The 14,339-nt window shown below is 51.7% G+C and overlaps 1 protein-coding gene across 1 annotated transcript; it reads right to left on the reverse strand.

Moving 5' to 3' along the window:
- Nucleotides 1–717: 717 nt before the first annotated feature.
- Nucleotides 718–12,720, reverse strand: CAV3 (caveolin 3). The gene is made up of 2 exons (XM_044255230.1): nt 12,568–12,720; nt 718–1,478 (listed from the first exon to the last, which is right to left on the reverse strand). The coding sequence occupies exons 1-2, from the start codon at nt 12,679–12,681 to the stop codon at nt 1,137–1,139; spliced, it is 456 nt and encodes a 151-aa protein (XP_044111165.1). The 5' UTR covers nt 12,682–12,720; the 3' UTR covers nt 718–1,136.
- Between the last annotated feature and the right edge of the window lie 1,619 nt (nt 12,721–14,339).

A 14,339-nucleotide genomic window follows, 5' to 3' on the forward strand; every position in this document is an offset into this window, starting at 1 on the left:
GATTTATATGGGTGTTACATGGGCGTAAAAATAGGTCAAGTGGGATTGGGAGACTATGTCCTAAACCGTTTTCTTTACTGCAGGACTTGTCAGAACCTTTGATGTCCTGACATCTATTGAAAAATCTCTGAGAGAAATACAGAGCATTTTCCAAACAAATTTAATCACAACAGCCACCCCACCCTTTTTTTTTCTAAGGACTAAGTTCTGAATAACACTCTTAGGAACAGTATCTCTAAAGAATGTAAGATTCCTGTTTTTCTCCCCCACTGGGGTTGGTGAGGAGAGGGCAGGGCATGCCCTTGCTATTGATCTTTACATCTATAGTGAGCCCACAAATGCACATATTGGACCTTATGCCCCCATCACATTTCTGAACGTTTAAGGGGTGTGTGTGCCAAGCAGGAGTGCCAGGGGCTTGGGGTCTACTGAGCCGAAGGGGAGGTTCAGAGAGTTTTGAACCTAGGCTCTGCCCTTGGCGGTTCCAGCCCAAGGGCCATTTTCTTCTGTTGTTGACCACTGGCTGGCCCAGAGCAAAAGAACTCAGTGGGAAGTAATCTCTTAAGGAGCATGGGGGAGCAGATACCCAGGAAATAAGAAGTCCAAGAGGAACCAGACTCCGTTCTAGTTCTTGAATTTGGCCAAGAGAAGGACCAACCAACTTGCCCCACTTGTTTCTCAGGGCAGCAAACTGTATTTTTGGAGCTCATGGGGACATGCATGGACCTTACTGATGCACACAAAACAGCGTTCTCTAAATGCAGCCGAACCCCTTTATTGGAGCCACCCTCCTAATGCCAAGAGTCACTGGTAGCTTTCCTGGGCGGCATGCACGGACAGGTTGACCGCGGGTGGGAACTGAGTGCTGGTTTGTGCTGTTACAGTACAGGTGAATGCAAAGATTTGCGGTAGCTGCCTCTTAGCAAATTCTCTTTCCTCCTGCCTGGTGACAGGGGCATCGAGGTGGGGTCGAGGGCAGACTGCTTGCGTGGCTGGGCTGTCTTTTCTTTCCATCTTGGGGGGAAATAGCAGTCCGTAAAGAAATAGCGCTCACCGGCAGGCCCATGGAGCAGAACCAGGGGGCCAGCCTGGACTGACTGCCCCTGCCCTGTCACCCCCACCGCCCCCACCTGGCTTTACACTTCCTTCCGCAGCATGACCTTGATGTTGCTGCAGATCTGGCCCAGGGCAGCAAAGAGAGGGTTGCAGAAGGTACGGATGCAGAGGGAGTAGATGTGACTGATGCACTGGATCTCGATCAGGTAACTCTTAATGCACGGCACCACCGCCCAGATGTGGCAGAAGGAGATGCAGGCGAACAGGAAGCCCCAGAGCAGGGCCAGCGGGACCCCCAGCAGCGTGGACAGCAGGCGGTAGCACCAGTACTTGGAGACCGTGAAGGTGGTGTAGCTCACCTTCCACACGCCGTCAAAGCTGTAGGTGCCCACGGGTTCTGCAATCACGTCTTCGAAATCCACCTGCGGGGGTGGGAAGGGCAATCTTTCAGTCTCAGCATCCACCCACTTCCTACCCTTCTGTGTGCCAGCATCAGAATGCTCTGGAAGGCTGTTGCACCTGCTGGCGGGGTCCCCCCTTTGGGGATGCTGAAGCAGCACAGCCGGGAGGGCACCTGACACTGCATTTCTGACAAGCTCCCAGGTGATGCTGGTGATGCTCTGGAGCAGTGAGGCACAGAACTGCCCCCCCCAACTTATGGGGGGCTAACAGGCCCTGGGGGTTGCATGAATTGCTTAAAGCCACAAGCAAGTTAGAGGCAGGCTTAGAGGCCTGGTTCTAAATTTCTGTGATTTTGTGATCCTGGAGAGTTGGATGGTCCTCGTCGTCCTAGGGGTAAGGCAGAGCTATCTAGCTAGGCTGGTCCGCGAAGGTGGCCAGGTGGAAGACGGGGCGAGGACTGGAGAAACATATTGGGCACAGCTAAGACTCCTGGGATGGACAGTGTGTGCCCTCGGGGATGATGCAGGTGCTTCCGGAAGGCCAAGTCCAAGCCCCGCGTAGCCAGAGTGAGGCGGGAGGGGCCTGGCTGGACAGTCACAGCGATGAGCAGTCTCCAAAGGCTGTTGCGTAGGGACTGGCTTGACTTGATTGGAGTTTATTATTTTTTTTATTGCGGTGTAATGGACTTATAACATTATATGAGTTTTAACATAATGATTTAGTATGTGTATATTTGGGAAATGATCACCACACTAAGTGTAGTTAACGTCTGTCCCCACAGATCGAGACACATTTGTGTGTGTGATGAGAACGTTCAGGATCGTCTCTCTTAGCACCTTTCATAGCTGCTGCCCGGTCTGTGAACTACAGTCACTGTGTCGGAACTTAGGTCCTCATGAATTATTTATCTTATGAATGGAGGTTGTTCCTTTTGACCCCCCCCCCTTTGCTCACCACCTACCCCTACCTCCGGCAACCACCTGTCTGTTCTCTGCTCTCTGATCTGAATTTTGAGCAGCTGGCAGAGCCTGTGGGGGTTGGGAGAGAGGACACAGGGAGGGGTCCAGTGGGGACCCATGGCAATATTCCGGATGGGACCTGCTGCGGGCTGGTTTGGGGTGATGGTGATGGGTTAGAGAGGGGTGCACGGGTCGGAGGGCTATTTCAGGGTCTGGCATGTGGTGCCGAGTCAGGCCGAACAGGCCCGCAGCACCTCACCCTGGTCCCGCGGCGACCTCAGACTGTCCTCTCCCTGCTGCCCACCCCAGCCTGCCTTGCAGCTGGAAGGAGCACCGGTGCTCAGAGAATCCGGTTCACACATTCCACTAAAATGGTGGCTGAGGCCCCGTAGGGGAGGTGGGAAAAAATAATCAGTAAACTTGAAAAAAAAAAAAAAAGATTACCTTCAGCCGAGTCATTTAACTCATCTTTCTTGAGTCGCTGTTATGCGTTAAACACCATCATAGCTGCTTTCTTATATGCAATGTCCGTTATCATCCCTAAGCCTTAGCTCTCCTGTCTGTGAAATGGGGCCATTTGAATAGAAGCTGGTTGAAGGAAGGCTCAGACTCATCAGACCCAGGGTGGAGGGGTCACCTGTGAGGCCTGGGTGGGCCAGAGCTCAAACATCAGGCTTCCAGGGGATCCTCTCATCTGGGCCCAGCATTACTATTCAAATTACTTTTCATTATAAAATGACAGAGCCACATTGCAGAAAATTCTGGAAATAGTAAAAAGAAAACGAAAGCATCTCCAACTTGTATTTCTCTACTACTAACAATGTCATGGCTTTGGTTCTTTTCTTTCCAGGGTGACTTTTTTGCGGGGAGAGAGTGGACATAATCCTGTTGTACATCCAATGACAAGTCCTGTTTTTGGCACACGAGAATATTCTGAGCTCCTGTGCCATGCCTCAGGTCCCCAGATCCCCCTGGAGACAGCAGAGGATGAATTCTCTGCCAGGGGCTGCTATGTTCATGGACAGCAAAGTTGACGGACAGACTGGGATTTCAGGCTGCAGGTGATGTGAAAAGCTGGCTCAGGTTGTCAGTGGGACCTTCCAGGACCCCCTGTAAATCTCAGCCTCCAGTTGTCTCTGCTGGGGTTCAGCAGGGGTCACTTAACCTCTTAAAGGGGGGGAGGCTGGATGGACGGGCAAGACTGGAGGGAAGAATATAAATATGGTCCTCATCTCAGAAAGATGGTACTTATTCCTGGAGGGCTTCTGGGAGGTGGTGGCGGGCTGGGAATTTGGTGGGCTATGAGGTTTGGAGGCAGAGATGGAAAACTGGTGTGCTGCGTATTTGGAAAAGAAGACCCAAGATGGCTGTGGAGCATTTCGTGGCTTTGGACAGTGCTTGGAAAGGGCTGGTATCTTCTCTATTTGGTTTTTATGGGGCAAAAGTTCAGTTGTTGTTTCTTGGGGGAGCTTTCAAATCTAAGAAGCTGGGGAGGAGAGGCCTGGGACGGTTGTTCCAGCCCTGATCTGGGTCCACCCATCATGGTTATTGAGGTTCAGTTAGGTCCCTAGGGCCTGGGTCCTGTCCACTGAGGAGTTCTGACCTCTGCAGTCTGTCCGTCCTCCGTCATGGCTGTGCCCCAGCCTGATGCCTCTGAGCACCCAGGCTGGCTTCTGGAGCGGGGCGGAGCCCCAGGAGCTTTGCCAGCAGAAGGAGATATTAGGGCAGAGATATGCCTCCCTGTTTTTGTCCCAGCAGGCACTTCCTCCTTCCTTTGTCTTCCCACTCAGTGCGCGTAGCCTCCCTGCCCTTCTTGGGGCTGTTCCTTAGGTTGGTGCCTCCCCTACTCAGAGGTGACCCAGCCCTGCCTCCTCACCTCACAGGAGGCAGACCACCTGGAGGTGGGAACGAATCTAGGCCTCCTGATTCTAATCTAAGCTGTCCATACTGCCCGGCCAGCATCAGATGCTGAGGTGGTTGCTGGCTGTGCAGCGCCTGAGGTCTGGTCCTCGTCTGCCAGAGAGACGTGCCCCAAGGCAGGGCTCCTGGCCCCTTCTTTCCAGCCACCCACCCTGCTCCTTTGTAGCCCAGCCTGCTTTGTTCACTTAGTCCCATGTATTCTGCCTTTCAACACATGTGATTATTTGCGTCTGGCCTCTGAGAGACGGCCGGGTGGAAAAGAGCCCCGTCTGAAGTCCCACTGCGGAGGCTGGAGTCCAGCTCGGCTGTGCACTGGCTCCGTAACCGTCAGCTAGCGGGCTGAGCTTTTCTGGGCCTCATCCTCCAGGATTCATCTCAAAAAGTCTGAAGGAGGATTCAATAAAGTAAGACATCCAAATACTCAGAACACCGCCCGGCGCAGAATACCGGACTCATCGCTGCTAGCTGCTGTTGTGGGTGGTTATAGAGTGTTCTCTTCAGGAGGACGGTAGAGCCCCAAAGGTGGCTTGGCGCACCAGTGCACGCGCTGCTCTGATGAGTGGCTTTGGCAGGTGTCTTACAGCTCTGCGCTTCACTTGCTCATCTGTAAAATGGGCTTGCTATTTCTTACTACCTTGTTATGAGGAATAGAAATAATTAATCATCCGTTCGTCCCCCTGACCATCTATTCATCCACCCATCCATCTCTCATCCATCCATCCATCCATCCATCCACCTATCCACCCTTCCATGCATTGATCTACGCGTCCATCCCTCCAATCACAGACATCCACGTGTTCATCCATCCCTCCCTTCAAACACGGATTTCTTCAGCACCCACTCTGTGCTTGGCCATAGACAAGGTACCTGGCACATGCTAGATGCTTAGTGACAGTAAGTATGTGTTCCTTTGTTCTCAAGTTCCTACAAAAACATATCTCAGAAAATCTGTTGACACCCCAGATCCTAAATACAGTAATTCTGTGACTTCCCTGGTTGTGATTGTGTGTGTGTGCACGCATGCCTCTGCCTTCGCGGATAAGATGGGTGCTGTCCTCTTTTCTCTCATTTTCTGTTTATGGTAATAATCTCACTCCCTGAGACCTCTCTGTTGAGTCTTTTAATGGTTATTTCTTTGCAGAAGACATCGGTGCTGACGTTTGAATTACTCCCCGCAATTGCCTTTGGGCAGCACTGTGCATGGGGGTGACTGCTCGTTTTCTGGGAATCAGAAAATGTGCTCTCTGGTGGGGTGGGCTGTGTGGGCGGGCCCAGCTGTTTCCCTCACTCAGGGTGAGCATTGGGACAGCTCTGGGAAGGTATTTATAAGACCCGGCTCAGGGAGATCTTAGCCAGTCATGCCAGTGTATCAGAAGCACAGAGTGACTTCATTTCCGAATTCGTCTCTAAAGTGGAGGAGAGAAGGGTTTTTCTGGGAGGGTGGTGGTGGGGGGTGCTGGACCTATCAGCAGAGCCTCAGGGCTTGGTGTACAATCGGAGGAAGGGTAGAGGATGGGAAGGGTGAACGTGGCTGCCCATTGAGTCGGTGTCCCCTTCTCTGGCATATTTATTTTTGGAACAGCGAGAGAGCCAGCTGATTACTTGGAATGAGCCAGCACAGCCCCCACAGGCTCCAAGAGGGTGGGGAAGGGTGAAGGACAAGAGGGGCGGGCTTTGCCGGGGATTCGGGGAAGGCCAGCAGCCACCCTCTGTCAAAAATACCTCCCACGATTCCAATATGACTCAGTCCTTGGGCATCCTGGGCCCTGGACAATTCAGATAGAGTATCTGTGGGTGGGAAGCAGCTCTAGGCAGGGGGATAGACATCTGGGGGCCAGTCTGCTCTTGACCACTGAGTTGCTGTGTGATTTGGGTCATGGTGCTTTTCCTCTCTGGGTCTCTGGGGGTTTTTTGTTTGTTTGTTTGTTTGTTTGTTTTTAAACTACCGCAAGAAGATTGGACCAAGATACCTAGTGACTCAGAGTTCGATTTGAAGTCAGAACACCCAAGGGGGAGGCTTAGTTTTACTCGTCTTAGTTTTCTTGCTTAGTACCTTGCTACTTACAGGTTGGTTCAGAGCAGGTGCCCCTCTTCCCAACAAGGTATGGACAGTAGTTGAGAGTAAGCATTTAGAAATTGTCACAGAAATTTGAGCCAGTCATTGTATGTCTGGTAACTCTCCTAATAATAAAAATTGGGGTTTACATTGTAGATGTTTATTCTTCATTTCGTTTCCCTAGTAATTCATCTCTATTGAATTTTACCAAAGTCTCTGTGTTCAACAAATTGAAATTATAATAATAAAACTGGCCCTTCACCCAGATAATTTGAGAAATGCTGGTCGATGTAGTAGGAAGCTAACATGATGTGATAGCTCTGAAACAGCTGAAAAATGAAAAAGCTTCGCTTCTTGTTTTATGATTGGTAATCACGATAACAGAATCCTATATGATCTGGGGGAACCAAAGCAATGCTCTCTGCTCAGCGGGGAGCCTGCTTCCCCTTCTCTCTCTGCCTGCCTCTCTGCCTACTTGTCATCTCTCTCTCTCTATGTCAAATAAATAAATTGAAATCTTAAAAAAAAAAAAAAGAAAAGAAAAGCTAGATGACTTAGGAACTAGGAGTCCCCATATCACTGGATTCTAAGTACCTCAGTGTGAGTTAGTTCAGTGTAACCCTTCCAAGAGTACCTGACAGAGGACCAGACATGTCCAAATTGAAGAAACCACCAACATGGCATGAACGGCAGGTTGGATGACCTTTCATAACCCAGTCTCAGCCTGCCCCTTCTTCTTTCTCCCACAAATTCTTTTTTGGATGCCCTTAGTCTTTTCATTCTTTGGCAGGCAGAGTAGCAAAGAGGTTTCCTCTGTGAGCCAACTCCGTCTTGCCCATGGTTCATGGCTTGAAGGAGTGCTGGGCTCCACTGGTAATGTCTGCCATGGACATAGGTCGGGGCAGGTGGTGGTGGTGGCAGTACCCGTCTCTCAAGCTTGTCAATGCCACTCAATGTCCTTCTCAATATTATGGCTTTTGCTTATTTCATTCCCTCTTCTTCAAAAGCCTTATTCACATTTCAATTCCCCCCCTTTTTAAAAAAGATTTTTATTTATTTATTTGAGAGAGATCACAAGTAGGCAGAGAGGCAGGCAGAGAGAGAGAGAACAGGCTCCCCGCTGAGCAGAGAGCCCGACGTGGGGCTCGATCCCAGGACCCTGGGATCATGACCTCAGCTGAAGGCAGAGGCTTTAACCCACTGAGCCACCCAGGCACCCTCCCCATTTTTTTATGCACCTGGGCACTTGTCTCCCCATGGATCTGGTTCCTGGTTTTCTGAGACTAGAGTAAAGTCTTCCTCCCTTAAACCCCAGGACACTGCACCAGGCTGTCATTTATGGTGTTTAGCACCTTTTCCCAGATATTCTCATTATCTGAGTCTCATCCTTTCTGTTGGGTTGGATTCCCCCTCCAGAGGAAGTAAAGGTCAGTTTCATCTTTCCGCAATGGGGTATCCAGGTGGGCCCAAACCGGGGGCAGAGTCTGCTGAACTGGTGACTACCGGGTCCTTTGGCTGTTCCTTAGCCTGAGCTGATAGGCAAAGGGTGCAGTTTGTGTGTTTTTCTGAGGGAAGAGGGTGTTTAGTGGCAAATGTAGGTTGGAGGTGTGATGAAAACCTAGGATGGGTAGGAGTCATGTCTGGGCTCATGCTCTGTTTAACCTTGAGTGGCTACAGGAAAGGAGGTTGGAGCCTGAAGGTGAGGAACCTATGTGACACTTTGGGCTCATGCATTCCTGTTCTAGGATCTGGGTGCCTAGGTGTGGGTTAGGGAGACAGTCCTGAGCCCTCTCAGAAAGAACTCAGAGGCCTTTGGGCTGAGGCTGTGGTCCTGAAGGAATGCCACGGAAGAGGGCTGGGAGGTTTCCCAGGTGGGTCTGAAGGGAAGACTGGAGAGCCCTGGGGACTGCTGCAGCTTCGCGTCCCTCAGAGCCCGGCACAGGGCCTCGTGTGCAGTGGGCCTGTTGTGCTCATCACCATCTCCTCTGAGACAGCACAGAACCTGGCACATAGTAGGCATTGAGAAATGATTCGTGGGATCCGTACTCTGGGAGTAGTGGTTATGGTCAGGGGTGGGGGGAATGGGCTGTGCTCAGTTCTAATCCCCAGGAGCCTCCCTTTTGCCCGAGACCCAGCCCTGAACGTTGGGGACCGCAGGTCAAATCTGGTGGGCTGCACAGGGCTCTTGCTCTGCCTTTGGCACTCATTTTCGAGCCCTGGTTCAAGGGCCATACCATGCCTTCTTTGGGGGAAGTTTAGGGAAGTTTTGGCTAGAAAGTCAAAAGGGAGCACCTCTGGTCTTCTGGGGGTCAAATCCACAGACAACATGGGTCTCTCTCCTGCTCTGCGTCCTTGGCTTTTCTGTGTGAAAGCTCAGGGGTGGCTGGCAGAGGGAATGGGTCTCCCTCTTTGCCACCCAGCCTCTGTTGCTGCTAGGACTCAGGCCAGAGAGGGAAAGGGATTTTCCTGGAGTCACACAGTGAGCCTGTGTCAGGGCTGGGACCAGAACCTGGGTCTCTGTAGCTCCGTCTTATTCCGGCCTCTTCCTGTGTCTTGCATTCTAGCCCACAGGGCTAGCGCTGGTGAAACCACCCTAACAGGTCCCTCTGTGGAGGCCAAGAAAATTAAGGCCATCCCACCTCAAGTTTAGCTGATGTGGGAAACAGAGGCAGAAGAAAATCATTAAAATTCCTCACCTACTGACAAGCCCTTGAAACAGACAGAGTAGCTCTCCCGTGGGGACTTAACTTCCCTCACCTTGAGATTTTGCTAAGGACAGTCCTAGCCTGACTGACCCCCTACCCCGACAGGTCCCACCGGAATCCTGTAAGTCTTCTTTAACAATTCCTTTAGGAAACTTTATCTCTAAACCTCCAAGATAGTGTCAAGAATCATTCCCAAGTATATGGCCCACTGATATACATCTAAAGGGTCTCACGAGAAGATTTTCATTATTGGTAATAAATAACCTTTCTCCCAACAATAGCTAGCCCCTCAAGGTCCTGGAGACCTTGCTTCCAAAATTCCTTAGAGGGGTGCCTGGGTCGCTCAGTGGGTTAAGCCTCTGCCTTCGGCTCAGGTCATGATCTCGGGGTCCTGGGATCGAGTCCCCAAAATTCCTTAGAGGCTCACACCATCCCTAATCCCCTTTGTCCTCACCCACCACCGAGTCCACCCCTACTCTGCCTTTAAAAACCCCAACTGTAATCTGGTTGGGGGTCCAAGTCCCTACTCCGCTGTGTCAGGTATACTTGGGCCCAAGCTTAAGCTTGTCAAATAAACCCTCGTGTGATTGCATCGGTGCTTGGCTCCTTGGTGGTCTCTCAGATGCGAAAACTCGGGCATAACACCTCCTGAGCCTTCTTCTTGGCCTCTGCCTTGTTCCTCTTTCTGTCTCTGTCACCCCTCGCTTCCTTTTCCTGCTGCCTCCCTCTGTCTTGTCTTTGCCCTAGCTGACTAAAAAAGCGGAGGTGGCTCAGGCTCCCGTTCACAAGCTGCCTGCCCAGCCAGCTCTCCTGTCTCTTTCTTCCTTTTCTACATCCTTTCATAAAACCATACACAAACCCCAAGTCCACTTCGACCTATTTGTGCTGTTTATCCGACTCCGTTCTATGATCCTTGTTCTGAATTTTAAACCTTTTTCATTTCTCAGTTACTAAAAACAAAAGAAAGTCAAATAACCCCCCAAACCAGGGAACATCCAGTAAATACACCAAACAATCATCTCTTCTCCACAAGATTATCTGCAAGGGTTTTACTTAGCCATTGAGGAATGTTTCTGGGGTTCAGGAGAGACTGCTCTCAGCACCCCGGGAGGCTGCCTAAGCCACTGCACCTGTGGGGCAGCTCCCAGCCCTCCCTCGGATTAGAGGGCCTCCCTCGGCCTGGGGCCCGCTCCCTCTGGGCTTGGTGGGGCCCAAGGGCCTCTCTACACTAGTTAGCTGTTGTGGATCTCTTTAGAAGCCACTTTCTCCCTTGGGGTCCTCTTCTCCACCCCTAGCAGCCGACCAGGATCTCCCGAGGGGCACCTGGCTGTAAGAGCTGGCCCGTGGCTGCGAAGCCCCGTCCGGCACACTCCTCCAAGGGCTCCGCTCACACGGGCCACACCCTTGCTGCGAGCCAGCGACTGCATTAGGCACTTTCCAATCCCTTATTTCTTTTATTTCTCACATTATACTTTTGTTTTCACAGCGCTGCTTTGAGAGTCCGTACCTGGTAGAGGTAAATGAGGGAATGCGCCTTGTACAGAGGGAAACTCAGGTCCTGAAAAACTGGGTGGCTTGCCCAGGGTCATCACTTTGATACAGAAGAGAATAATTTGAAACCAGGCCTTTTATTTTATTTTATTTTATTTTGGAAACCAGGCCTTTTAAAGCCAAGTTCAGGACTCTTTCCTCCAGACCATGCTGCACAAACCACAGATGAATGTTATTTTACATTTAGTCATTTCCTCCTTGTGGCACTTCTCACACTGGGCCATAAGTACCCTAATAGCCCCACTAATGATACAGATAAATACAATAATAACATAGTATGAGCTGTGATGGGGAAATGCCCTGAGGGAAGCTGGGACATGGAGGAGGATGTGGCTGACTGCCTGGAGGAGCTGAGGAAGGCTTCCTGGAGGAAGTGATCTTTGAATTGGGTCTTGAAATCTAAGCAGGGCATTTAATGCAGGGAGGCGAGGGAGAGGGGGCGGGGGCTCCTGGTATAGACACAGGAGTATATTTGGATAGGTGTGGCTAGTTACTGTCAGAGTTAGAGTTTAGTTAGTCAGAGTTTCTGGGACGTGGGAGGTATCCCACCGAGCTGTGGGATACAAGGGCTGTGCTTCTGAGCGAGCGCGGAGCCACATTCTCCAATCCAGTGGCCACGAGCTTTGAGCACTTGACTTATGAGTAGGGCAACAGAAGAATTCTCAATCTTGTTTAACTTTAATTCAAATGTAAAAAGCAATACTTCATTCTGAGATGGGAACTTTTTAAAAAAATACTGGGAAAAATTGGGGCCTGTGACTCGATTTCAGTTGTACATTTATGAGATCTTAAGACTGGACAAGGATTTCTGATCCACATGGAGGCTGGAGGGATGGACAGCCTACATGTGAGCTACGTGCTGAACCTCAGAGGTGGAAACAGACTCTACCCGTGCACTGATAATTGTTTTAGATCAATTACAGGCTGAAATGATACTATTTTGGAAATATTGGGTTAAATCAAAGATATTACAAAAATTAATTTTACCTGTTTGTTTTTCTTTTTTGAAACTGTAGCTGCTGAAAATGTGAAATGACTTTGGGTGATTGTATATTGGGTCACATTGTATTTCTACTGGTCAGGGCTGATCTGTGCTTCTGTTGCATTTAGTAGGACCCAGGGGGCCCCAGGCACCTGCCCTCTTAACAGCCCTTCCAGAGACTCCCACGCTGGGGGTGGGGCACCCTGCTTCCAGGAATTCTGCAGAAAGATCCCTGTGGCTAGCAGCTGCTGGGAGGAGGTTGGAGAGAGGGGTGTAGGCCTGGAGGCAGCCAGGCCGCTAGTCGCATCCAGATGCAGAAAGAGGCTGACTCAGGCAGTGATGGTGGGGAAGACGCCCTAAAATCTAGGTACTGTCTGTTGAGAGGCCTCTGCCCTGGTCTGGCTGCAGGACCTGGGGTCAGGCGGGGAGCTGGCATGAATGCCGGGCACGGCCCCCCACACCATGGGCAGTAGACACGGGGCATTGCTCTGGGGGAATTAATGCCGGCTGGAAACCACCCTCTGGGGATTAACCCAGCACCCACTGCGGAGACCGCAGAAATAACCCCTGGCGCAGAAAAGAGCCCAAGTTGGCCACCCGTTTGTCTTCATCCTGGGACGAGGGCCAGAAGCTAATGGGAAGAGCTTCGGAGTAGTAGGGAGGCACTTGCCTCTGACTTGCCTCCCCGCCCCAGGCAACACCTGCGTCATGTATGTGCGGCTGAGGTTTTGCTCTTGTTTACGCTAAACTTTCTTTGGGGGTGTACATGCTGCCTTTCGAGGGAGGATTTGGAGAAGACCGAGGAACAGGGCCTCTCATTGGGGAAGCCGGTCGTGGTTGTGCATGGAGCAGAGCCCTCCCCCGTCCTGTGCCCAGACACTCTGCAGACCCGACACCCTCCGGGCAGCGGTGCCCAGGCAGGCCCGCCGAACCTACCTTCACGATGTCCTCGTTAATGTTCTTAGGGTCTCGGTTCACCAGGTCGATCTCCTTGCAGTGGATGTCCTTGACAATCTGGGCCTCCAGGTCTGTGTGCTCTTCGGCCATCATCTTGGAGCTGGGGGACTGCCGGGGGAGATCCGAGCCGTGTGGCCAGTGGGACTGAAAAGACTTGGGGCAGGGACACAGTTCAGTGTCCCCAGACTTGTGTCCCTGCAGGCTAACCAGGCCCCACCCAGCATGCCAGCTGACAGCTGTCCCACATAACTTCAGCCTCCCTCTCGCTAAAGCCTCTGTGGCAGGCCTCCAAGCTAAAATTAAGACTGGAGCTCTGCTGGAAGGCCCAGCACTCCTTACAGGGGCTGCTGAGGGCACCGGGCCTCACCCGAGGGAGAGCAGAGGCTTTGGCGTCTGTGGGCCACAGGATGGCTGGGCTGTTGGTGCAGGCCCTGGAATTCGCCTGCTCTGGGCGGGGTGGAGGGCTTGGTCCCCAGCTGGGCCCCTTGCCGGCTGGGAGCTTCGGCGCACCTCACCTCTCTGGCCCACCATGCTCCCACCTGGAGAATGGGGCCTCGCTAATAAGAGTCAGGGGCTCTGCCTGCCCTCCTGGAGAGGAGGAGATGAGCTCGTGTGTGGGAAGGGGCTTGAGGAACTGAAATGCTGTATGGTAGAGGTTCTCACTGGAGCAGTTAGTACCTGGTCCTGCCTTTTGGGGGCCGGGAGCAGGGCTGAGTCTTCGCCACTTCCAGGGTTTCCCTGGGAGGAGAGTTGATGGACCGTGGGAGGAGACAGAGAAGCCGACTACTGACGGGGCTGCCCACCCTCCCCTGCCTTCTTGATGCCACATGAAATCCATGTTTATGCTGCCCTTTGCTCTGCCCCAAGTGACAGTTTCCGGGGTGCCCATGGGCCCCAGACACTGCAAGGTTGTCGGTGGGATGTTCCTCTCCAAGGTGTCTGCTCGGTTTCCCTGGGTCCTTGGGCATCATGCAAGGTCCCTGAGCAAGACTCTGGTTCCCTAGGTGCCAGGGTCTGTGTACCCATTCATGCAGCCTCCCACTCATTCATTCAAGATTTGCTAACAGCTGGTGACAAATAGACCAATCAGGCTCTGTTCCTGCCCAGAGGAGCTCCTAGTCTGTGGGGACAGACCCATTAAAAATAAGTAATTATGATAGGGTGTGGCAAGTGTTACAGCTCAGAGATATTTTACAAAGACCTTGCCTTAAGAGGTCCACAGGAAGAAATAGCTTACTCAGAGGCCATCAGGGAAGACTTCCTAGGGGTGGTGTCTTTAGAGTTAGGTGTTGAAGGGCAAATGTTCTACCTAGAACATTTCAGGTGTAAAGACCATAGGTGTCAGAGGACTGGTGTGAACTAGGATGCTGAGAAGTGTGCAGTGTCCAGGGCATGGTTGTCTGATGTGAGTGAGGCAGGACATAAGGCTCAGCTTGGGCCTGGGTGGGAAGGATCCCAAATATCATATTAAAGAATATGGGTTTGTTTTTTTTTTTTAAAGATTTTATTTATTCAAGAGAGCATGAGCTGTGGTCGGTGGAGGAGGTACACAGGGAGAGACGGAGAAGGGGCACAGAGAGATGGAGGAGATGGGGAGAGGGAGAAGGGGCACAGGGAGGAGAAGCACAGGAAGGGGGGTAGAGGGGCACAGGGAAAGGGGCTTGATCCCAGGACCCTGAGACCATGACCTGAGCCGAAGGCAGATGCTTAACCATCTGCTTAACTGACTGAGCCCCCCAGGCACCCCCTAA

This window comes from Neovison vison, chromosome 6, assembly GCF_020171115.1.
Source record: "Neovison vison isolate M4711 chromosome 6, ASM_NN_V1, whole genome shotgun sequence".
Classification (NCBI taxonomy): Eukaryota; Metazoa; Chordata; class Mammalia; order Carnivora; family Mustelidae; genus Neogale; species Neogale vison.